Here is a 25873-nt window from a genome sequence, read left to right on the forward strand (position 1 = left end):
TCCTCTTTATCTTCTGATTAGTTTTAGTTTGCAGTCTGTTTGGTCAGCTGTTAGGTTGGTGATACTTGATTCCTGGGGCTGGGGAGCAATAGGGGAAAGTGGGAAAAGAGAGGGGGAAGGGAAAGAAATACAGAAGGAGGAGGAATGTGGATAAAATAACAAGGATTTCCATTGCAGGCGTTTTTATGCCGTGGGATACATAGTAGTAATGTCTGTTGGAAGTGGTTCAGCTCCTGGTTGTTGTCAAGAATGTGATGTTTTTACTCTTGGGCTGTTTTATTGTTCTCTGTCTCTCCATTACAAAGCTAGGAAGGACAGCTGGTGCCAGGGCAAGGGGTCTTAGAGGACACTTTGTGACGGTCCTGCTTGGGTGTGAAGTGGGGAAGGTAGTCCCACTTCCAGATCTGGCTTTCAGTGAGCTCAAACAGCACATGGTAGTTTACAGTGTACTGTGCATTACACTTTCCCTCTGCCCTGTATTAGCAATGATCTCCAGCCTGCAAGGGCAGCCCTGGGCCTCCAGAGCTCTAGGTGCCAGGACGGGAAGTTTGGGGAGTAGATATTCAAAGGTCTGAGGTCAGTTCTGAGTGTCTTCTAAGAAAGTTATTAAACTCGCTGCGCATTGCTGATTGAGTGGCACCGCCAGGAGCGGTGGAGTCACACAATGGCTCAGGAAATGTGTTTTCTGGCTCCTGCTCTCTGAGCTGCATTTCCTGCCTCTAATCTGTGCTCAGCAGATGGGCCTGGTGAGGGATCTGCTCAGCAGCAGCCACCCAGCTCCGCTCTGCTCTGTCCAGGCCGGTGTGTGGGAGAATGCAGGAGCACCACCCAAGCCCCACTCAGCAGCTGGCCACACCATACAGCCCTGACCACCCCCTCCCCCACCCCCAGCACCTCACCCTGCAGAACTCCACTAGTGCTCGAAGGTCACAGGCCTCTCTGTCGCTGAAGACGTACTTTGCGTAGCTGTGATTGTCTGGAGGGTCACTCAGACCTGTATCTTGCAACTGCCCTCTGGTGTCTTCCATAGACCTTCAGAACACAAACCTTCCTTCCGATATGCCGAATACTCACAACTGCCTACGTCCAGCTCTGTTACCATAGGCTCACCATTTGGGGGGCACAGGTGGCCTGCTGTTCATTTGCTTCAGGAGGATAGTGACCTTAGTGTAAGTCCATGTGGAGACGGCCTACCTTCAGACTAATTCTCAGGCTGCCTCTGACCCCAGTTGACTGCTCTGGGGCTGAAGTCTCTGCCTGTGGTCCTTGCCAGGAGTAGGGGCTGGCCAGGGCTGTTGAGTTCTCTGCCCCAGATTAGGACTCTTGGCTACACAGCCTCTTCTGGAGCCATGTGCATGGTTGCTCTGTTGTGAACCCTCATCAGGCTGGGCCCTTTGGGCCATGCTGTCTCCTTCCAGTGGGGATGTCCACTGCTGACAGTGATCGGGACTTGCTTTCTTAACGACCTCCTGGTGACACTTCTTCCAGGCAAGCCTGCTCCCTTTCCGGGCTTTCTGCCTTTCTCATTCAACCCTCCCTCTTGGCTCTGGGTCACAGCCTTCACCGTCACCAAGGGCACTGCAGAGTCCCAGGGGCAGAGAATACTTAGTGCCAAACCGTAATCAGCAGATTCCCTGGAAACACTGGAAAAGTGACCTATGGAATTATGGAAGGCTGGAACGGAGCCCCTACAGGGTGCTGGGAATAGCCTGGCTTCCCTGGGAAGATTAGAGTAGATAACCTTCTTTATGTACGGCCTGCCAGCTACCAACCAGCGATGTGGGCCAGGTTCCAACTCTCCGTGTGCTGCTTAGCCCTTGTCGACACCGAACCTCTCCATCTTCACTCTGGGGCCCATGTGCGTTTGGAGGCTCCTGACCACCACCCAGCCCGGCCACCTTGGACCTGTCCTTCCAACCCACCTGTCGTGATGCCTCCCTTCCGAGCCCAGGGTCACCAGTCACGCTGGCGGAACCTACGGCCCTCTCACATTGTGTACGTAGAAGAGTACCCCGCCAGGCCCGACAAGCTCTAACCCTGCCTTTTAAAGGTCATTTCTGTCTCAGTCAGCTCTTAAAGTTCAAGAGGAAATAAACTGCTTAGAGCTGGCATTTCTCAAGCCAAGTGTCAACTCTCCAAGCCCGAGCCTAGGGGGAGAAGAGGTGAGATTAATAAAAGAGTGGCCATGTTGACATAGCCATCGGTCAGCAAGTTCCTGCCTGTCCCCAGCCCTCAACAGAGTGGTGGACAGACAGGACACTGGGGAGTCTCAAACTCATTTTCTCCTCTTGGCTACACTTCTCAGCCGGGGGAACGCTTTGGAGATGTCTCTTTATTAATCAAGTGACAGCATTTAAGCCTGACGTCCCATGAATGCTTAGATAGCTCTGCCCCTCAGTGGTCCTTGTGCCAAGACAGATGATTGACAGGGGCAGATGATGCTTCTTGCCCATGGAGAGACAGCAGAGGCCCAGAGAAGTTGCCTCACCCAACTGGTTATTGACTTTGGGCTTCGGGCCGAGGACAGGGAAATCAATGGGAGAATAAACACTAGAATGGGTTTTATTAATCAGGCACCACCAAGGCAGCTGCAGGGATTATAATGGAGCCCAGGTGTCGATTGATGGCGCGTCTGGTGTGGGCGCTCAGGCCATGCTGGCCAGCGGGCCGCTATCGACCGTGCTACACCAGGAACCTCAGCATCAGAACTGCTAATTGGGCTGCCCGGTGATTCCAAAGAGAGAGAGAGACGTTGCTGAGATTATTCTGTCTCATCTCCTAAATGCTTGTCTGATTTGACTCACAATCTCAATTAGGCCCACGCCCAGCTCCTCACCCCTCAGGATCCTCTCTCCTTGGCCTGGTCATGCGCTGTGACCTGTGCCTCTTTCCTTGTCCTTAGACACGGGAATGGACTGGGAGGTGAGGCTCAGTTCTGTGCTTTGAATGACCTCCAGGGTGGTAGCTAAAGTCACTGTGTTTATAAGCACTCCAGTCAAGCTCTCCTGGGCCTTCTCACCTCCTGTGTTACACATACACACACTTATGTGAACGGTAGGCACACAGTCATTCATATTTTCACATTGGTCTGTGGTCCACATTCTCCTCTTTACATCTATATTTACAGTTATCCGTCAGTACAGTAAAATACCTGAGGCAGGCTATATAACAAAGGTTATTTGGCTCAGTTTTGGAGGTTGCAGCACACAGCTGGCCACAGCTTCATGGCTTTGAGTCTCTGGTGATGACATGCATTATTGGGTGAAGCAAGACTTTATGCCAGAAGCCAAGGAGAGAGACAGAGAGCAGAGTGTTACAGTCCCCTGTGAGGGTGTGCTCCTTAAAGATTCCTACTAGGCCACCTCTTAAAGGTTTTTACACACTGCACCTGACCCCCGGCTGCCAACCCATGCATCCTTGCGTGACGCAGGCCATTTCTAGGCCATGGCAGGATTCCATGCTTCCCCACCTCCCATGCATGTCCTATGTTGTTGGACTCTGGGGCCATTGTGGATGTGATTTCCCAGGGCTCCATTGGCCCCTGGTTATGTGGTAACTGGAGGGGTGCACCAAGGAGGCCTGAGCTGCTGCCACGAGGGAGGGAATGAGGGAGAGAGGCCTCCATGCTGCTGGCACAGGGGTAGCCTAGCCAGCCTGGTAGGAGAGGCTGCTTGCCTTAGGTAAGAGTTTAGGAGTTCCCTCAGGTCCAGGCAGGCCCATCTCTACCCCTGTTCCTCCTTCAGCCTGTACAAGTTCTTCTCCCCCCAGCACCCCTTGCCTACCCCCGAGACTTGTTGGCACAAATGGTGGCACAGGTAGAGTGAGCTGGTGACAGGATGGTGCCTTTGGAAGGTGTGTGGGAGAGAACTTGGTGGACTTCACCAGAGCTGAGGATCTAGATGAGAAAGGAGCCCGGTGCAGAGACCCTGCCTTACAGTGGCCAGTGGCCTTGTCTTTCAGGAGCCACAGGACCTACTAGAGACCCTCTCTTTCCTGCTGCTGTTCAGTCCTTCATGGTGCTCCATTGTACCCTCCCTCCTTCCTTCCCCCTTCCTTCTCCCTTCCTCCCTCCCTCCCAGACTGGGGTTTCTCCCATCTCCCTGCACCTAATTTCTCAGAGTGTGGGTTCAGAAGATGACATAGAGTCTGTATTTCAGAAAACTAATATGGGAGAGTGTGGGAGACAGCCAAGCACTTAGCCACCCCGAGGTGTAGCTCACGTTGCAGCCACAGCACCTGGGAACGATGTCCCCATGGGAGCAGTGTGAAGGGGTGAGCATCTGTGTCTGTTGTTGGGACACAGGGTGAAGACACTGCCCTCCTTAGAAGGGTGCCTGGGGTGCTTTTAGAAGAAATGAGCCCCCTATGCCCCCAGGCCTTTGTGGAAGTGAGAGGCAGTCCTCAGTGTGATTCCTGCTGCTCCTCAGTGTGCTGGCAGTGGATGTGGGCGGGGCCCAGGGTTGCTCCTAGAGGCTCAGCGAGATTCTTCCCTCCCTCCCTCCCTCCCTCCCTCCCTCCCTTCCCTTCCCTTCCCTTCCCTTCCCTTCCCTTTCTTGGTTCCTTCCTTCCTTCCTTCCTTCCTTCCTTCCTTCCTTCCTTCCTTCCTTCCTTCCTTCCTTCCCTTTCTTGTTTTTTTTTTTTTTTCTTCGTTCATTCCTTCCTGGTTTTTTCGAGACTGGGTTTCTCTGTTTATCTGTGTGGACCTGGCTGTCCCAGAACTTGCTCCTTGGATGGGGCTGGCCTTGAACTCACAGAGATCTATCTACTTCTGCCTCCTGAGTTCTGGGATTAAAGATGTGTGCCACCAACCCCTGGCTTTTTTTTTTTTTTTTTTTTGATTTATTTATTTTTAAAATTTTATATGTTTGTATCTATGCTTGAGTATATGTATATATCTGAGCACTACATACATGCAAGAGCCCAGAGGTAGCCATGAGGTCCTCTAGAATGGGGACTTAAAGCAGTTTGCGAATAGCACTATGTGTTGCTGGGATCTCAACCCAGGTACCCTGCAAGAGCGGGAAGCCCTTTTAACCACTGAGTGTCTTTCCTGCCCTCATTGGTTTTCTTATAAGGAGGTCGGTCCCAGGTGTGAAGGGAACTAGGAGTGATCTATTACTTCCGTCTGTCTGTCCTCCTGCCCTCCCGTTTGTCCGTCCATTCATCCATTCATCCATCATCTATATTTCCGACCTACCTATCATCTGTGGAGAGTGTCAAGGCCTTGTATATGCCACGCAGTTGCTCTAGCATTGAGCGGAGCTGCACTCCCAGTCTGCAGTGAGTGTTGCATTTGGTTGGAATCATGCATCTGCAGAGCCTGTGGCTGGGTCAGGCCCACGGGAGCTTCTGAAGCCGTTAGTACATGCCAAGGAGCCAAGCACGGTTAAGCTAGGTCATCAGTGGGTCTGTGGGTGTGAGTGTGCATTTGTGTTTTAATTCTCCTGAGTTTCAAAAGTGAACTGTTGGTGTAGGCCAGTGGTCAGCAGCCCTTCTCTGTGAAGGGCATGGAAGATAAAGGTGTCTGCTTGTCAGCCCATCTGTCAGAGGAAAGCAGCCCCAGAACAGTCAATGCTGTGTGTGGCTGTGACCCAGCAGACTGTATGCAAAGAGAAGGAAGGCTGTGTGCTGAAGTGTAGGCACAAAAGGAAGAGCAGGGGTTGGGCTGAGCTCCTGCCTAGCTTTGCCACAGTGTGTCCCACTCTCCTAAAGGCCACTGCACCCGACTCTTCTCCAGTCATGTTAAGGCTGAAGTGACCTGCGTGAGAGTGCCCTCCTCACCCCACGCACACCTGTGTCAGCCACAGCTTCTCTGGCTTTTTAAAGGATTGTGTTATTTTATACTGCCTCTGGCAGGGTGTGAGTGACTGAGTGCAGGTGCCTGTGCAGGCCAGAGGAGGGTGGTGGATGGCTCTCCTGAGCTGGAAAGTCCCAGGCAGTTGTGAGCAGTCTGTTGTGGGTGCTGGGAACGGAACTTAGATCATCTGCAAGAGCACTACCCCCTGCTTAACCATTTCTGACTTTGGGTTTTTATAGCCTTTTTCAGTGCCACAGAGAGTACCAAGGGCCTTGAGAGGCAGCAGCCAAGAGCTGTGTGGGCTGTGCGGGCAGGTCCCCAGCCCTCTGGCTGTCGCAGTTTTCTCTTCACATCCTCTATCTCCCTCCGTCTCTGCACCATCAGCCGAGACTCGGCGGCCTGCAGGGGTTCTGCCCCACCTGGGAGGCTGCAGATTGGTAACTCATCAGTCAAATTGGATTATTCTTTATGGTCGGGAGCAAATTGAAATTGTGAGAGGAGATTTTCCTTCTCACATTTCAAGGTCAGATGAGAGTATTTACTGGTGGCCTCTGTTTATCTGGGAATGCAAATTGAATTTGGTGATTGAATTGATGAGATGTTAGGAATAGCCTCATCAGAGGCTGTGCGCCCAGTGGCCAGAGACCAGGAGGCTTTCTCCTCGGCTTCCTTGGCTGGGCCTTTGGTTGGTAATTCCTTAAATCTCTGTCCCTCATTTTCTAGTTTGTCTCTACAATTTGGTAGTTTCGTGATTTTTTTGGGGGGTGGGAGGGTGGGGTGAGTGGATGCCAAAAAATGTATAATAATGCTTGAGGTTTGAAGCAATGGAATTGGTGTAGAATACACGAGCTGCGTGCCATGCTGAGCCCTGTTGTCAGGGGTGCTGGGGAAACGTTGGCTCTTTGAGTTTGCAGGCTGCCCCACTGCAGATGACTGTGGAGGGCTGTCACTTGTCTCCTCCTGTAGTTCTGATCCTTGCCTCTCCTGAAATTCCAGAGCAACCTCCTGGCTCAGGCTAGACGTGCTGACGTGGCTCCCTGAGGCTTGTTTCACATCTCAACGCCCTCGGGGTCCGTTGGAGACCTCCCCAGAGTGTGCCAGGAGCATCCTTCCAGCAGCAGGGCCTTGCCCTTTGGTAAAGACTCGGGGACAGTACAGGACATCCTGGCTCTGTCTGCAGACTCAGTAATATAGGTGTGGCCGCTTCGCCCTGCTGCTGGTGGTGCTTGTAAGTACTCTGCACTCAGTGCTGGGGTCTTTGTTCTTTGTTGAAAGTCTTTTAGAAACAGAATACCTTTCTAGGAGGTAGCTAGGAATATACAACCAGTGACCACCAAGGATGTGACATCCAAAGAGATACAGGAAGCATGTGGCTCTACTCCATCCCTGGCTGGTGTGTGTGTGTGTGTGTGTGTGTGTGTGTGTGTGTGTGTGCGCGTGTGCGTGCGCGTGTGTGCATGTATGTGGTGGGGAGATCTGACTAACTTGCACGTATTTCTTCCACACCTTCTGTTACATATGTAGCTCTCCATCTGTTGGCTTTTTCCCCTAGGCCACGCCTACTAGAAATAAGCCCGAATCACCTGGAGTCTGGTCGTCAGCCATGCTGTTGGAGGGTCCTCCTGAGTGGTGACTTAGCCTGTTGTGAGGTTCTTACCCATCAGCCTCCCACCTAGGGTGGCCCTGAGTGCAAGGTTTCCAGTCACTTCCCTCTGTTTGTCTTTTGTAAAGCCCCACTTCTTTCTCCTCTGGCCTCTCCTCAGAAGGGGCTCCCCAGCGCCCTCGCTCTCCTTTCTGTGTGTCTGTGAGTATCCTTGTCACAAAGCTCTGCTGGCAGACAGGGCCCGTGATCTCACACAGTTGGAGAGCAGCATGATATTCTGACATCATGATGTTCACTGTCTGGTGGGTAGCTACTCACTGACTACTACATCTTGACACCCTTTGGCTCTGTCAGGGCTTGCCTCAATAGCATGGCTGGCCCTTTCCCGGGCCTAGGAATGGGGCCTGATACAGACTGTAGGGCTGATTTATTGGCTGATCAGCTAGCCCTCTGCTGGCCATCCATTTCTGGGGCCGTAGCTCTAGCCCATCCTGCCTCCGGGTGGTCCCTGTTAATTCTTCATTCACTGTACAATCAGATTTCTGGAATTTTCTTTCAGCTTATAGAGACTCCCCAAGGGGCTGGGAGGAAGCAGGGGCATGCTGACCCTTTTCTGCTCTGTGCACATGGCGTAGGGGCCATAGGTGACTGCATCTCAGCAGGCCCTGCCCAGAGGCCTCAGCTGTGGGGACCTGCACTCTTGCACATTTCCTCTTGACATAGGAGTGGTGATTCGGGACCTATAGGTACCTGGCGATGGCTTAGCTCCCCCTGGCCTGGATGTCTTAGGTCAGTGCTGCAGGCTGTGCCAGGCATCATGCCCAGAGGCCAGGGAGGGCAAGCATCCAGTTCTCCTGGTGCAGACACAGTGGTTTCACAGAGGTGATTCAGCGGCTTAGGTCTGCATTGACTCATTCACAAAGCCCAAGGTTAGAAATCATTTGTGTTAGCAGGTTCTGATCTGCGCTCATCAGCCCTCCAAGAATAAAGGTGCTGGAGGGTTTGAATAAAATTTTACTTGTGTTTTCTTAACCTCATGAAAGAGATGAATTACACAAACCCACCATGCACACGGGGATTCCATGATCATAACCCGTAGGAAACCACTGCTGTTTGTGTGTGTCATCAGAGGTGGCCCTCTGTGTGACACTAGCCCTCAAGTGTGACAGAACAGAGGTTATCCCAGTGAGTCTGGGCTCCTGTCCCAGCTCTGCTGTAGTCAGGGCCCCTAAATTGCAGTCTTGTCTTCCTCTGGTTCTGGAGTCGGGGTTGAGGGCCCAGTGCTGGTGGGTGGGTGTCTGAGGAGGGCTGCTGTTCTGCTTGGTGTCAGCTCCTGGGGGCTCATCCAAGGCTTCTCATCCCAACCTGAGAGCTCTCCCCTCACTGTCCAGGCTCCTCCCAACACCAGCATGTGGGGGATTAGGGCTTCACAGTGACCTTCAGTCCTCCGCAGAGATGCCATACCTCAAAGATGTTCTTATCTGTGTAGCCTTGGCTGTCCTGGAACTCACTCTGTAGACGAGGTTGGCCCCCAACTCAGAGATCCACCTGCCTCTGCCTGCAGAGGGATTAAAGGTGTGCAGCACCACCACCGCCCAGTGTCTTATTTCTTACATAGGATCTCATATAGCCTAGGCTCACCTTGAATTTGCTACATAGCCAAGGATCATCTGGATTCGAACCTCCTGTGTCCATGTGGTCGGTGCTAGGGTCACGGGTGTGTCACCTCTACACCTGTGTGCAGTGCTGGGGAGCCCAGGACTTTGGGCCTGCTAGGGAACATTTTGCCCAATGAGCTGCATCACCAGCCCTCAGTTGTTTGTGGTTTTTGTTTTTTACTTAGAACCTGGGTTTGTCCATGACGTGGAGACACATGAACACTCCATGTTTCTGCACCAGGCGGCGCTCCAGTACTGCGTTCTATGCAGTGTGGTTTTGAATGAGCGACTTTATTAAGTATATAGCAAGCCGGTGTTTAAAAAAAAAAAAAAGATGCAAGTAATAGATGATGTATAGCTAGATAACAAACATTATCCAATTGAGAGTGTGTAACATCCAGCAGACACCAATTAGGGGAAGTTGAGGCAGCTGGAGTTCCCCACTGAGCTTTTTCTCCATGGCCGAGCTCCCGTGGCTGAACTTGTAGCTTCTCGCTCCCTCTGCAGGCACTTTTATATCATGGGATAAACACTGGCGACCTGTGTTGAAAATGGTTCCAGCTGTTTTCGAGGTTGTGACATTTTTACCCTTGAACTGCTCTGCTGTCACAGGGTTAGATGGGCCAGCCCAGGCAAGAGGCCTCCAAGGTACTTGCAGATACATGCTTGGGTCTGAGACGAGGGAGGTCCAACCCTGCTGCCAGAGCCAGCTTCTTGGTGAGCTCAACAGTGCATGACAACTCACCACATGATGTGTATGACACACTGTGACCTGGTACATGGCCTTTTCTCTCTCATCTGGGCACTAAGCATGGCTCTTCTCAGAACCGCTCTATGGTGCCACAGTGTTTGGGGCCCCACAGGGTCTGGTGATACAGGCATGTTTTTCTTGCCTCATGAGTGTGGGTGCTGGGTTCGAGCTGAGGAAGGCAGGCCCCGGGGCTTTGAAACACTAGGTCAGGCCAGGAGATCTGAAAGAGCATGGTCTTGGTGTCTTGGAGAAGGTTGTTAAAATGTCCCCTGCCGCTCTGCAGTGTCTCCTGGCCTTGCCTAGTTCCTTGAAAGTAGATATTCTTAGGCCTGGGTTTCTGACGAAGCTCACATGAAAGTGAGCGGCAGTGGCCCGCTACATCCAAAGATGGCTCTCAAAGGCTTGGACTCACTCTCTCAGCAGATGTGCCTCAGAAAGGCAGTGATCGATAAACACGCTCAGCTTCTCCTTGAAGCACCAAGAGCTTCGCTCTGAAGTCCCAGAGGTTCGTGGAAATGCCGCTGCCCTCAGAGTTCAGCGCGCCGTGGAGCGAGAGCTTTAATTTTTTATGAGCTTTCTCTTCTCTTCCTTGGAAGAAAGGCTCGAGTTGAATGGAGAGAACCTCCCTGGGGGGTGAAGGGAGGGCAGGAGAGAACCAGCAAGCCTAGGATCTGATGGGGATCTGTGTTAGGATGAGGTGGCTCAAATTCTTCCAGCTGTTGAGGCTCTCATAGGGCCCATGGGCACAGCGGCAGAGGTCCCCTTCCAGCCTGAGGTCCATGTCAGCTTGAGGAGGCCTGCATCTCTGTACTCTGGCATGCCTGGGTGTCTCGGGCCATGAGGTAGGCATGACAGAGAAGCCGGGCTGTGAGCGAGCGTCCCGAGCCTCTGTGGACATTGCATTGCACCCTGCACTGCTGTGCTGGTTTCGTCTGCAGGTCCGTGTCCTCTCCATGGGACCAGTCTGTCCCCTCCATGGACCCGGCTTCTGAGTGGGGAGCATCCTCCTGCTTCCACACTGCTTTCCACTTCTAAGCAGGACCCAGCATTTCTAGACTCTCGCCCATCGGAGACCATCCTGCCTTCTACTCAGCTCTGTAGCCCAAGGAGCCGGTGGAAGGGCTTCTGAGTCCTTTTCTTCCTTCCCGTTGAGGGGTTTTCTACTTGCTCTTGTTCCTCCTCAGTTCCTCACTGCCTCCTGGCCAAGGACTCTGAGCCCCGTAGCCGACTCCCATTTGAACACAGATATAAGAGCCATGGGTCTTCTGTCTCGAGTGTCCCACACCACACACGTCTTCTCCTGTGCCTGCAGGCTTTAGTTCCTTCCATCCACCTCACCATGGACCAGGGCACTCCTTCCATCACTGCTTTTGCCCTCTGCCATCACCACTTAGGCAACAGTGGCTCAGCTCTGTGGTGCTTGGACCTGCAGCCCATGTTTGCCACGCCGGCTGCACCTAGTTTGGCACCTAGTTAGCCTATGGCAGGTGCCTGAAGAGCGAAGCAAGCAGGTCTGAGGGCTCCCCATCTGCTTCTTTCCACACACCATCTGAATCAGGTCTGTGATGTCTGCTGCACTCAAACCAGCCCCCTGCCAGTGCACTCTCCCCACCTAGGTACTGGTCCTGCAGTCCAGAAGGCATTGCTGTTTCCTGTTTGTGTGAGCTCTTCCTCCCCTGCAGTCACCCGGTCGGCGGTTTATGCCTGTTTAGCAGCACCTTATGTTAGTGAGCCTTGCACCAGGTGTTTGTGTGGGCGGAGCGTGGAGGATCCCAGCCTGTTGATCTTGGTGCTCAGGGCTTCACCGAAGTTCTGCAAATGGTGCTCTGGAGCGCCCTCTCTCTGCCATGCTCTCAACTGCAATTTACAGCCTGGGAACTGGGACCGTGTTCTGCCTTGGGAACTGACCTTATGGCCTGCTGGTCTGCAGTCCTACCTGCTGTCCGGGCATCTTCTGTAGGACCATGCATTCCTTTGACGTTTGGTTTTGCCCTCCACAGCAGATGGAACGTGTTTTGCTAATAAGGGAGAGTGTGGGGACTGGGGAGATGGCTCATTGAGTAAAGCACCTCCTATACAACCATGAAGACCTGAATTCGGGTCCTCAGAGCCCACATAGAGCTGGGCACAGTGGTGTACCTGTGTTAGGCAGAGACAGACAGAGTCTAGGGCCCCATTTCCTAGCTAGCCTGGTCAAAATGGTGAGCTACAGGTTCAGTAAGAGACCCTGTCTCAAAAAATAAAGGGAATAAAGTAGAGAGAGATTGAGGGAGACATCCTGACATGGACCTCTGGTGTGCCCAGGTGAGCACAGAGGGTCCTTATGCTGGGGAGCAGGGTATGAGAATGATGAGGGTAATGGATTGAGGCTGTGGATCAGTGGTAGAGTGCCTTCCTAGCATCTGTGAGGCTTTGGGTTACATACCTAATATTCCTGAGGGAAATCTTTTCTTCTTGGGAAGGAGTGCTGTGGGGAGGGAGGACAAGAGTTTTCTTTATAATCTGAAATTTTACAACTCGAGGCCTCCCCACACCCTTGAGACCGCACCCTCTCCCACGGTGCCACGGTGCCCACATCTCTGTACATGGCTTACGGTGGGTGTGGTGTTCCACACTGTGACCTAGGTACAGGACTGAGATTGTGTAACTGTGTCTTTGCCTTCTTAGGTAGCAGAGCCTAGCTGCAGAGCGGAGGTGGGTAGCTGGCTCAGACCTCAGGCAGATTTCCTGCTGGTCAACCCTGCTGCCGGGTTCCGTTACACTGAGCCCTGGTCCTCAAAGTCGGCAAAGTGGCTGTCCTGGTGTGGCCTTGGGGTTGTTTGTGTGGGCAAGACCCTGGGGAGCTATGGGGGGACTGCTGTCCCCAAGTTCCAACTTTGGATGTGGAGGTCTTCCTGCAAGACTCGCCTGAACCGCATGCTGAGGCCAGCTTGTCAGAGTGGTCCCAAACCCCCAGTCCCACCCTGCCTGTGGGCCGCCACCCAAAAAGTTGCATTGCCATGTGTCTGTCTTTGTGTGCTTGGCTCTGAAGCAGCAGAGCAAATGCTGCCGTTCTAATTAAATTACCCACTTTGGAGCAGTGATTTAAGGCGCTTGTGAACCTCCCCACCTGAATTCAACGATTCAAGAGTCGATTTCACAGTCCTTGATTATTAAATTGGTCTATGAATAGTTTTCAATTGAACTGGAACTCAAAATAGCCTCTTTATATGTCTGTTTCCCATGAATATTAGCTATTGCTTTACATTTGGGGTTGTGATGCACCTAGGGTGCAGGTGGCAGCCGGCTGCTTCCTCAGTGGGGCTAGGGGACAGCACGAGGCTTCCTGAGATTCCACAATTGAAGCCGAGCCAGTGTCCTTGATGTCATTTGGTTGGCCCTGTTTTCTGTGGTCTGTTGATGACCCAGAGCAGGGTTCCCTTTGACACTTTGCAGGAGGACCAAGGGCATCACAGGCCCCTGCTGAAGTTTCATAAATGTGTGACATTAATTCACTTTCAGATTAGACTTCATCTTGTTTAAATGATTTTACTAAGTTATCTACAAACCCCTGTGTGCACTCAGATGTGCCATAGACATGTTTGCAGGGGTGTCCACCTGACAGAAGCGTTATCTGCCGCCCTTGTGAATTCAGGTGTTCTTGAAACGGTGTAATCAAAGCAAGCAAAAGTAATTGGGTGCAGGAGTGATCTGAGCTGCAGGTGTCTCTTGCAGGTCCCACCCCAGGTTGTACGTTTTCAAAGTAGCTGCATGTTCTGGTCACGGTCACTTTGCATGAGTGTTGCAGATGTTACCTGAGAACAGAATCCTGACCTGATGCCTTGCTTATGTATTGGGGGAGTGTGTGTGTGTGTGTGTGTGTGTGTGTGTGTGTGTGTGTGTGTTTGCCTGACTATCTTTGTGTGGGTTCACACGTGCAGGGCACATATGTGGAGGTTGGAGGATAACCTCCTGTGTCAGTTCTTAGGCACCATTCACCTTTGGCTTGAGACAGGGTCCTTCATTGTCCTGGGACATGATCAAGTAGTCTAGAGAGCTGGCCTGCAAGCTGGCTTACAGGTGTGTACCGCCACACCTATCTCATTGTGTGGGTGCTGGCGTCTAAACTCAGGTGCTCGTGTTTGTAAAGCAAGTATCTGCCAACTGCTCCACCTCCCCAGCCCCCAGGTTCTGGTTTCTGAGAGTTTATTCAGAACTCTGTTTGGGAAAGGGTCTCTGCTGTGGCCCTCGGTGCGCGTCATACAGCCTGCAGCATGTTGTTTTGGTGGTGGGGCTGGTCAGTCTTCCTGACCACTCCTGCCATCCGCTCTGGGTCTCTCTGCTGTGGCCCTCGCCCCATCTAAGGATGGGATGGAGCCCAGGACACTTGATTTAATGAGATCCTTGCCCTTGCTCTTCTGTGGCTTGCTGTGTCCTGTGAAGGACCAGTGGCAACAAAGGCTACAGCGGGCAGCTGTGGACTGGTGGGCTGGAGAGATAGCAAGGGTGTTATCTGAGGGTCTTTGCCAAGATGCTTTCGGTCAGCCTGGGCGTGGCCAACCACCCTTAGAGGCCTCAGTCCAGAGACCTGGGCCTCTGAAGTTCGTAGAGACAACTGATTAAAGAGGGCTGTGGTGAGGACATAGGGGAGGCAGTGACCAAGCCAGGGAAGCCACAGGAAGCAACAGGAAAGCATATATTGTAAAGGGAAGCCAGGCTTGGTGGCACACTCTGTAACCCTGGTTTCTCAGGAGACTGAAGCAGGAGATTACAAACTCAAGTTCAGCCTTGGAAACCTAAGTGAGATACTGTCTTAAAGTAAAAAATAAAAGGAGGACTGAGGATGTAGCTCAGTGGTAGAGCACCTGTCCAGAATCCCCCAGTGAGGGGCTGGGGGTGTGACTCAGTGGTAGAGCACCTGCCTAGAATCCCCCAGTGAGGAGCTGGGGTGTGGCTCAGTGGTAGAGTACCTGACTGCAACTCCCTAGTGAGAGACTGAGAGCATGGCTCAGTGACAAAGGTCTTCTTAGTGTGCTGAAGGCTCTGGCTTCAGTCTTCTGTACTGCAGAAATACATACATAGAGAAAGGGAAAGCAGAGGAGGTCAGAATCCATCGCCTGACTATGTCCTGGCATCTGTCTTCACAGGGCATGCCTAGCACCCAGCGTGAGGCAGCACTTTCTCCTTCAGAAAGTCTTCAGGCCCAGTGCCTGCTGTGGGGGCTGTGCTCCGCACCCCCCCCCCCCCCCCCGTGCTGCACATCTGTGCCGACTGTGACTCACTCACATGGGAAGTGCTTGCGCTGGCAATTTAGCTCATTCAGAAGTGCCGTCCTGAAGCGCCTGTGGCTGACAATCTTTCCCATTGTGTGTGGAGTTGCACTGCCCTCCCCTCGCACCGTGTTCTGGGATCACCCTGGGTGTCTTTGAAATCCAGAACCTCCTGAAAGGCACTAAGTAGCTATTCAGGAGCAAGGAAACGGCAGGCAGCGAGGTGTTTGCACGTGCAGCTCTATTTTAGGACGCCCCTGTGGGGTACACAGTGGGGGATGTGTCCTCAGTCCTGGGGGATGGGCATGTCAGGCCTCATGGCTCTACCCTCTTGTCTTCTGTGCAGTGCCCGGGGTCTGGAGAAGGCCCAACAGCAGCTCCAGGATGAGGTCCGGCAGGTCAGTGCGCAGCTGCTGGAGGAGAGGAAGAAGAGGGAGACACATGAGGCGCTGGCCCGAAGGCTCCAGAAGCGCAATGTGCTGCTGACCAAGGTACAGTTCACCCAGCGTGGCCAGGTTCCACCACACCCATGCCTGGCCTTTTCCCTCTGACTGCCTGTCTTTATCCAGACCTCTGTGAAGCTGCGTGTTCTTGCCTGTGGTCCATCCCTCACATCTCCAGCAGGTATCCCACATCCGCTGGACCACAGGCCAGGCACAGTGCAGGCCTTCCCCAGCGGCAGGCTGTAGTGGAACAGTGCAGTTAGGCACTGTGTGCTCTTAGTCCAGATCTGAGGACAGTCTTTTGAATGGCACAAAGAGTCACTTAGAGGCCAGAGTGGCAGCATACAACCATAATCCTAGAATTTAGGAGACTGATGCAGGAAAGGAGGTGTGGATTGAAGGCCAGCTTGGCCTCTGTGCCTCGACCCTCTCAAAACAAGATTCACTTTCCCTGTGTTTCCTGACCTGGGCTGGTGCAGTTCCCCAGGGGAGTGTTCTGTATGCTGGCCTCCTCAGCGCTTGTCCACTTTCCTGTCCTTTGCTGCCTGCACGAACAGGGGAAGCTGGAGTGGGCTTCGTCCCGGCATGGCCTGAGGATGGCCACCTGTCTTCAGGTGACAAAGCAAATGCTGTGCTTCCCAGCAGAGTGGTACGCTCTGCCTAGTGCCCATCTCCTCTCAGACTTGTGGCCCAAAGGCTTTCTGATGTCTTGCATGGTACACTGAGGTCTTCAAGTGTGAATGGAAGTTCCTAATGAGTGTTATTTAGAGCATCTAATGGACTCTTGGCTTTCAGAGCACAAGGAAGGATAAATTGGATCTGTCCCTGGCTACATAAGAGTAGGGAGTCCAGCTTGCTGGGTGGAGGCCACCCTCACCTTGATGGAGTGTAGTAGGCACGAGGCCTAAGAAGTTGGTGCACCCGGAAGATCCAGGGTGTGTGCGACCAGCTCTGTGCTTGGCGGTGTCACTTGGAAACCTGACTCTTTGCTCCTGGGATCTCTAGGTTAGGATGCTGCTACAAAGCGAGCCATTCTCCTCTTTCCCACTGCAGTTTCACAACTACCCCTGACAGCCCATGCCCATCCCCCAGTGTCTCGGAAAAGGAGAGCTGACATTTGTGTTGGCTTCAAGCACTTCTTCCCAGGGTCAGGGACGGGCTGAGCCCTCTCTTCAGGCCCCTGGGTCCCTCCAGGTGGCCCAGAAAGAGAGGTGGCTAGAGTGTCCTAGTGGAACTAGCAGCTTAGTCCCAGCATTGTCCTTTGGCCAAGAAGATGCTCGGCATGTTGGCATGGCTCCTCTTCTGGGCCTCAACATCATCCTTTCCTGCCCAGCGCCTGTCAGTGTGGAGCCCATGTGACAGGAATATGTGGTCACGGCCCTCAGGCTTGACAGTGCACTGGGAAAGAGGCAAAGCACGCAGCCACACACTCACCAGCCGTGACAAAGACAAACACCACTGTGCTCACTGACGTGGGAGGAGCTGTCGGAGGTGAGGCTTGAGCAAAGACCCAGAGGATTTACTGTTTACCAGAGCATGTGAGGAGAGCTGGCCCCATCTTCACAGAGCCACGGTTCAGGGAAGAAGGCTGTCACAGAGCCCATGTTGATGCCAACATGCAGAGACGTGGAGGCGGAAGGTGGCAGATGTCCTGGTCTGCTGGCCCGTGGGCAGCTCACCACAGGGCTGGTGCAGGATGCCCCTGTGCTGGCGGCATGAGAAGACAGAGCTGGCTGTGGGAAATCTCAGAGAGTGGGGTGGGGAGGGGATCTGCTTGGTGACTTTCTTAGTGGGCAACATGCTTGTGTTCTATGACCCAGAACCTCCACACTTACTGTGTAATGCAGATAGAGAGGTCAGTACCGACTTCTCCCTATGATCTCAGAATCATTGCCCAGATGCTGCAAGAGTCAGCTCAGTGGGATGGTCCTGGGCTCCTTCTGATGCACCGTGGAGTTCCACACAGCATTTTGAAGAAGCTATCTGAAGTATCCTGCAAGCCCAGCAGTGAGGTCCCTGCCCAGGGAGGCTGTGCAGTGTGGGCCCAGGAGATGAAGCTGCCTGTGAATTGTCCAGGGGGGAGACTGAGTCAGCACATACCTGTTTCATGCTTCCGACCTGCCTTGCCCATCCCAGCCAGCCTGGTAGAGAAGCTCCCAGTCTCCTGATTTCCGAAGTTTGTCCACCTGTCACAGCCTTCTGGCTCCTTGGAGAAACTGCTCTGGAGGGTGGGGGGCACCGCTGTTTTGTCTGTTTTCTGGAGAAGTCGGTGATCTGACCTGGGTGTGTGTTCCCACAGGCGTGCACCCATGTGGTCCGGGTACATTTGTGGACTCGGTTCTGTGGCATTCCCAAATGTGTATGCTCCTGTGGTTGGGATTTTTTTTTTTTGTCAATTGGGTTTATCCCATGGCTGTTGTGGGCCGTGCTGTGTCACCAGAGCTGGTGTGAACTTGGTGGCCGTTTGGGCTTCGTTTCAGGCTTGGGACTTAGGTGACAGTGAGGATTGCTGGCAACGGAGCTGATGCAGTGTGGCCTCTGATGAGCTCTCCTGGTGCCCTGAACAGATCTTGTGGGGCTTGTGCCTGCTGTCCCTTGTGGGTGTCCTTGATGTTCCCACCAGGTGCTCCCATGTCAGGAAATTTCCACTCCTCTCTGAAGATGGAAAGCTGATGGCTTTCTGGTTCAAACTGGCCTCACTCTGACCTATGCTGCACTGCTGGCCTCACTCTGAGTGAGCGATAAGGTGGCTATTGATTACCCAACACTGACTGATTATCTATTCCAGCTGTCCCTCCGAGATAGGATCGATACCCATTGCCTTCCTAACCCTGGGATACAGGAGTTTGACTTGCTGGCTAGCCGGCATGATGAAACTATTCATTAGGCTGCTCTGGTGAGGCACCAAGGGCATTGTCACATGGTTTCATGGGCATGGTATAATGATTCCTGCTGATACCTGCCTCCTAAGAGCCTGGCTGGCTATCTTGGACTCCCTGTGGTGGGGGAGTGTTCACTCTTCATCGTCCCTGTGAAAGCTGCTGGTAGGCCTCAGTCTTGAGAACTGCTCACCTCTGTCTGGCCATGCCTCTGTGTACCTCCAGCTCACCCCCCAGGGGAGGATGTGGGTCCTGTCATCTGCATGGTCCTGGAACTGGCTATGGCACTCTGCCTTGGCATCCCCTCCAAGGGCCTCTTTGCCTGCTTCCCGTTTCAGTTTATGGTTCTTGACATGCGCAGTTTTGTCTCGAGACCTTTATTAAGCAGCTCTAGTCTAAGGAGTTAATTGTTACTGATAGCTAAGAGTATAATTACCTTGGTAAAATATCAGGACTATTTTAAGCAATTGAAAATTGGCTTCTGGCACTTGGTGAACACAAACCATTTTCCTATTTGAGGCACGCTATTTCCAGTGTGCACTAATATTCTACACCATAGTTGCAGAATCATATTTATAGAATGTAAGCAAAATTTTATTTTTTTAGTGAAAGAAAGCCTTCTACTTTCCCTGTTTGGTCCCCCAAATCTCTGGGGGAGCAGTCACTAGAAAGCAGATGTAGAAAAGTGTGGCTTGCTGGGCCTTTGGTGACCAATCCCATCGTTGTTACATGGTACCTAAAGAGGATATTTAGTTATCATGGTGGTGTCTTGTCTTAGGACCCCTCAAATGGTTTTAGTAGGTCTAGATGTGTGTGTGTGTGTGTGTGTGTGTGTGTGTGTACATACTTGTGTGGAAATCAGAAGAAAACTTGTAGGAATTGGTTCTCTCTTCCATGTAGGATCAGCACAGATTGTCAAGCTTAGCAGTGGAATGCCCTCACCCTGGGAGCCCTTGTCTTTTGAGACAGAGGCTATCATTGCCTGGAACTTACCAAGTAGGCTTGATCTGGTGGCGAGTCCCAGGGAGCCGCTTGTCTCAGCCTCCCGAACATGACCCTGCGTCTGGTTTTAGATGGATTCTTGGGTTCTGACTCAGGTCTTCATGCTTGCAAAGTGAACAGTTTCCCAGTCCAGCCATTTCCACAGCCCTGGACCGGGCACTCTGAATGGTTAGTGTTTCCTGCTTGCTCTGCCCGCATATCTGTGAACACATTCTTGGAGGAAGTTTCTGGGAGGTGAGGGCTTGTCTGTCCTTCGTGCTTGCTGGGAGACTGAGCTGTTCCCTCCTGTGAAATGTCCTCTGAGGCAGGACTCTCCACAGACCCCAGGTGCCCACTGTCTCAAGGTCTCTGCTGTGGCAGGATCGTGAGCACGCTGGCACTGTGCCATGAAGTACCATAGCAGTGGAGCTAACATGGCATCAGTCCCCAGATGCCAGTAGCCAGCTTGTCCACAGTGCCTGCCACATTTTAGTGCTCCTGTGAGCTACCAGGAGGGATTCTGGTCAACCCTGAGGCCTGGTGAGATCCCTCCATTCCTAACCTGCAGTATGATTTACAGGCTGCTCCTGTGGAGAGGTGGAGACCACAGGCAGCTGTGGGTTTCCGTGGCCCTGGAAGGACTGTGGGCAGGAAATGGGCACCATGTCCAAGGATGTGGTGCTGAGGCAGAGGCTCATGCAGCCCTTCTTGCTGAGTATTTGGTTTGGAACAACTTGAGTTTCTCCCTGCTGAAATATTGTCACGAGGTCAGAGGCCACACACCTGTTTTCATACACAATAAAGGAAGTTGATGTCCACTCATTCTTGTTTATTATACATGTGCCCAGCATCGCCAGTTTTCTATTGGAGACCTCCCTAGCAGGCGCAGCACTGGGCAGGACACTGTGTGCAGATGAGCCCCAATGGCAGTGGAGGCTCCCTGGGTCACCAGACCCCTCCTACTCACCTGCACAGATGGTGAATCAGGTGGGACTCCAGCGCCCCCTCTGCCCTGCCCTCACACCCTTTCCATTAGAGGTGGAGTGACTGAACTAGCTGCAGGTTCCCTGGGGAGGAAACGCAACAAGAGCTCTGTGAGGAGCAGCTTCCCCAGCTAACCAGTGTAGGGAAATAGTAGGGCTCTGTAGGTGACTGCGTGTGTTCAGTATGTGTGTATTCCTTGTTCAGTTTCCCATGTGTGCTTTACTGGTCCACAGTGTCTGGGGCTTCTTTGCTCCTGTCTCAGCATTATGCTTTGGAGGTCTGTCCTCACTGATAGAGCTCACTCACGGGCCACTTGTGTGGTCGTGGGGTGACTATACCATGATGTGCCCATCCATTTCATCTGGCGCACTTTGGCCTTCCCCAGTATGGCTGGTGCTGTGGGGTATTTTGGAACATGGCACCAGGCACTTGCGGCCATTGTGCCCTTGCTCTGCCATGTGCTTTTCTCCTCCCCAGCAAGTTTTGTGCTGAAGGCTGCACATGAACATTGCAGTGCAAGAAAGACTGAGGCAGGCTGCCGCTACCTGCCCTCGTGACCTTGTGCCCCCCTTCCTCCCAGGGGACCCACCCCCTCCTGACTCTGAGCATGTCCAGCTGTGGACTGACATTAATGGAGTCACAGGGCCCCTGTTTTTTGTGTCTGGTTTCTGTTATCCTCAGTGAGATTTGTGTTGCTCTTGTGTGGAGCTGAAGTTGCTAGATTTTTCCATTGCATGTCAGTGTTCTACCATGCGAATGAGTTGCTGCGTTTGTGCATGTACTTGAACACAGGGAGTGCTGTGACTGACAGCTCTGGCCTTGGGTGACCATGGGCTTCCTTGGGTTGGCCGACCACCTGCCACCTGAGGACCAGGTGAGGGTGCAGCGTGCATGCTACCAGGAGCACGGGGCCATCCTCATCCTCTAGATTCACACCAACACTCCAGTTCTTTGGCCTCTCAACTTCCCTAGGGAGGAGCAGGAGCTCTGGATTCTGGGTATGACCCCTGGCTGGGAGATAGGACCCTCTTCACCTGTGGCATGCCTTTCCACTCTTGTCACTGCCGCTGTGTCTGCAGGTGAACAGACGTTTTTCATTTTAATTGCAGTCCAGGGTATCGATTTTCTCTTTCTGCCGGCACTCTGGGCGTCTTGATTAAGTGTCTCTCCCGACTGAAGTCAGGCCGATATTAAAGGGATCTCACAGCTTCCTCCGAGCAGTCTGTGGTTTTACCTTTTATGCTCGCGTCTGACAGGCGTCTGGAATTGGGTTTGGAGTGTGATATGAAACAGGTGCCCAGGCTTGTTCTGTCCTCCGTGATCTGCTGTTGAATGGCTCTGCTCGTGGATGGAGCATCTTTTGGCCAGTCCATAGTGAGCTGCTGTGGAATCTGTACCATCAGCTCCTGTGTCTGTCTGCAGTGTCACCTAGTCTGAACTTCTACTGCAAAGATAAGTGTTGCTATCTGCCCAGGAAGTCTTCCAAATCAGCTGTTGTTTACGATTCCTTAGCTACAGTGGTCCAGGCTTGTGAGCCTGGCTACCTGCTCTGGATCAGCGTGAGCCACAGAGTGAGTTCAAGGCCATTCTGAACAAACTAGCAAGACCCCACTGCAAAATAAAACATGAATAATTACTGGGGGGAGATAGTTGGGGAAACGGCTAAAGAGGTAAAGAGCAAGGATTTGAGTGTGACCCTCAAGACCCACGTAAGAAGCTGGGTAAGTGGGCTGACGAGGGGACCCAGTGGGGAAAGATGGTTGCTCTCAAGCCTGATGACCTCAGGCCCTGGAACGCACAAAAAGGTAAAGATGAGAACTGACCAGACAGAGTTGTCATCTGACTGACAAAGGTATATCATGGAGGCCCTCCCCCTAATAAATAAATAAATTTGAAAAGAAAGAAAGGAAGGAAGAAAGGAAGAAAGGAAGGAAGGAAGAGAAAAAGGGGCGGGAGAGAAGGTTCAGTCATTAAGAGCTCTTGGTGTTTTCCAGAGGACTCAGGTTTAGGTCTAGCAGCCTCGCTGGGATACTGGAACTACCTGTAATTCTAGCTCCAGGGGGCCCATCATTCTTTTCTGACCTCTGGGGATGCATGTACGCACACACATACACACACAAGTAAATAAATAAATAAAATAAAAATAAATCTTAAAAATTTTGTTTTGTAGTTTTCATACACAGCCCCCCCCCCACACACACACACAAATTACTCAAGCAGGATGCTTGCCTGACATGCATAAGGCCCTGGCTTCTATTCCCGGGATAGATAAATAAATAAAACATGTGCTCCTACAGATCTTTAGGTCCCTACACCTCCCTGTATGCAGCAGGTTACCTCCCACAAAACACTGCTGGGGTGCAACTGAGACTGCAATGAGCTCATGAATCATTTTGGGGAGAAATCGTATCTTAGTGTTGTTAAGTGGCATTAACCATCCCTCATTTACTGAGATGGTCTTTAATTTTTCACAGCAAGTTTTATAGATTTTACACTAAAAATCTGACACGGGATTGGATTTTCCTCCCTGACTATTTTCTACTCATGCTGTGTGCTCTTTTTGAAAGACTTATTTTTAGTTATGTTTTTGTGGCGGGCGGTGTGCACATGTGAATGGGAGTATCTGAGGGGCAGAGGTGTCAGATCTCCCAGAGCTGGAGTTACAGGCAGTTGTGAGCCTCTTGACATGGGTGCTGGGAGGTCAGCTTGGGTCCTTCCCAAGAACAGGAAGTGCTCTTAACCCCCAAGCCATCTCTTCTACCCTGTCTGGTGGGTTTTAATGGTGTCTACTGGGACTTGGATTTTATTTTATCTTCTGTCTGATGGGTGTGATCAGGCCTGGGTGATGCCTCCTATGGTCGACTCTGCTTACCCTCAGCGCAGCCTGGGGATGAGCATGATGGAGGAGGAAGTGCCTGCCCACCGCACATGCTGTGGGGCTTTTGATTGTTGGAGGCGATGATAGAAGATGTCCCGTATGCCTGTTACCAAGCTTCTCCTGCAGCACCCCTGAAGTGGTTGTGCTGCAGGGTGAGCATGGGTGGCTGACTATGCCATCCTGTCCCCATCTGCGCTTGCCTTGCCCCATGACCTTCAGGATGTAGAGCTGTCTGGCCATGCCTGTAATCCTGGTTCCCATCCCGGCTGAGTCTGATGCTCAAAGCATCTCATCAAAGCAGAATCATGTTTATTGTTTTACTTTTCTCAGCTAGCCTGTATCACATTAGAGCAGTCTTAGCATTATTGTTGTTGTTGTTATTATTATTAATTGTGTGTGTGTGTGTGTGTGTGTGTGTGTGTGTGTGTGTGTGTGTGTGCCGGCACAAGAATGGCATGCTGCACCTATGGAGGCCAGAGGACAACCTGTGAGTTCTCTCTTTCCACCGTTATTGGGTTCTGAGGGTTTCACTCAGATCACCCCATTAAGCCACCTCACCAGCCCCAGTTTTAGGTTTCAGATAGTGAGCAGCAAGCCAAGCATCGCCGGCACCTTCCCCCTGCCTTTGTCTGCATGACCTCCCATTTGCTGACTCTCAGGTCTGTGTCCGTGCACTGCTGTGGTCAGTGTTCTAGTATGGAGACGCCTTGCACTGTGAGGGTCACTACAGACGTGTCATCTGTGAGGCTAGATGGGTGTAGGATTTCCACACTACAGGTGGCCCAGGGAGCTTTCTCCACCCTGAACACTTGTGTGCCTATCTGGTCATCTCAGCCTCCTACTGATGCTTTGGATGTCCGGCAGCCCTGCCCTCCGCTGTCTCCCAGGCTGTGCCTTCCTGTGTGTCCTGTTGGGTAGCATACAGTCCTGTTAGACTGCTTGTAACACGAATTGCTAAAGGTCTTATTAATAGAAAACCTGGAGCCAGATATTGGGGTGAAAGCTGAAAGATCAGAGAAACAGAACAAGCCACCGCCAACCTCACCTCTCTAGCTCCTCAGCTGATCTTGTTTCCACGAATCCTCAGACTGAAAGCCTCTGAGTCCTTACCCCTGAGGGTCTCAGTTGAACTGCTGCTTAGTTCCTGTCTCCTCACACCTTATACACCGTTCTCCACCCAGCCATGTCCCTTCTGGGATTAAAGGCGTGTGTGCTTTCCAAGCAAAGGCATTAGATCTCCAGTGTTGAGATTAAAGGTGTGTGCCACCACACCTCACTCAGTTCCCAGTGTGGCCTTGAACTCACAGAGATCCAGACAGATCTCTGCCTCCCAAGTGATAGGATTAAGGGTGTGTGCCACCACTGTCTGGCCTCTATGTCTAATCTAGTGGCTGGTTTTGTCCTCTGATTCCCCAGATAAGTTTATTAGGGTCCACAGTATATCACCATAACTGGTAATACATCTTTGTGATTCCTCTAGGTTTTTCATAGCTTGATCACTCATCTTTTTTTACATCACTGATTCTTGCCCCCCTGCCCAGGTGGACCCCTGCCTGGATGTTGGGCTCTGTGTGGACATGAGTTGTGAGTACCAGCAGTCTTTGCTGGGTTGAGCACTTCCTGTGCATGTGGAGGTCAAAGGACAGCCTCTGCATCTTCTTCAATCACTCGTCACCCTGATTTTAGAGACAGGGTCTCTCATTACCCTGGAGCTTCTTAAGTAGGCCAGGCTGGCTGGCCACTGAGCCCCAGGGATCCTCCTGCCTCCACCTCCTCGGCAGTGCGGATACAGGTGCACGGCCACACCCAGCTTGAATGGGCAGCAGGCGCTTTACTGACTGGTCTGTCTCCTCAGCCCCCAGATCCATGTCTTTCACTTAGGAATGGGACTTCAGATTCCTCCACATTTTTCTTGACTGGATCGCTCAGTTTAAAAGTCATTGCTTACTGTTGCAGAGCATTGTGGACTGCAGTTTACCCAGCATTCATTTGCTGGTACATTTCAGTTGCCTCTGGGTTCTAGCGGATTTGAATGCAGTGGGTTTCATGGTGACGTGCTGGTGTGGTGTCACTGCCCAGCTCTGGGTGCTTCTGCTGCCAGACCCTTCTGCGTGTAGCCATCCTTACCCCATGATGGTCTCCACATACGGACTTTCCTGTCCTCTTGTGAGATCCTCTTGAGGCTGGGGCTAATGAAGAAACTGAGGCACAAAGACTGGTGATGTGGGTGGAAATTCAGAGCAGTTCTACTCTGGTTGCCTGGTGTCATTACCTTAAGAACAGATGCACAACTGAATTTCTTCTGTTTTGTTTGCCCCCCCTTTGTGTGTGTGTGTGTGTGTGTGTGTGTGTGTGTGAGAGAGAGAGAGAGAGAGAGACAGACAGACAGACAGACAGACAGACAGTGTATGCAAGGATGAATGCACTCAGGCCAAAGGAGGACATCAGCCCCCAACCCCCATTACCCTTATTTCCTTGAGACATAATCCCACTGAGCCCAGAGCTTGCTAATTTTTTGGGAGGGGTGTTATTGTTGATTTTTAGGGGGTAGGAGAGGACTCAGTTTGCTAGACAGCAGTTCTCTGTGATCTTTCTGTCTACATCCCCCAACTCTGGGGCTACAGGCATGTATAGCTATGCCCAACCTTAT

At 52.1% G+C, this 25873-nt stretch overlaps 1 protein-coding gene across 1 annotated transcript in view; it reads left to right on the plus strand.

The window, feature by feature from the left end:
* The window catches only part of Mad1l1 (mitotic arrest deficient 1 like 1), a 322122-nt gene that overhangs the window by 123836 nt on the left and 172413 nt on the right, over positions 1–25873 (plus strand). Inside the window, exon 11 of the mRNA XM_059249350.1 lies at positions 15405–15549. Within this exon, the coding sequence (XP_059105333.1) occupies positions 15405–15549 (145 nt within the window). The remainder of the gene's footprint in view (positions 1–15404; positions 15550–25873) is intronic.

The sequence above is a fragment of the Peromyscus eremicus genome, chromosome 23, assembly GCF_949786415.1.
Source record: "Peromyscus eremicus chromosome 23, PerEre_H2_v1, whole genome shotgun sequence".
Taxonomy (NCBI): domain Eukaryota; kingdom Metazoa; phylum Chordata; class Mammalia; order Rodentia; family Cricetidae; genus Peromyscus; species Peromyscus eremicus.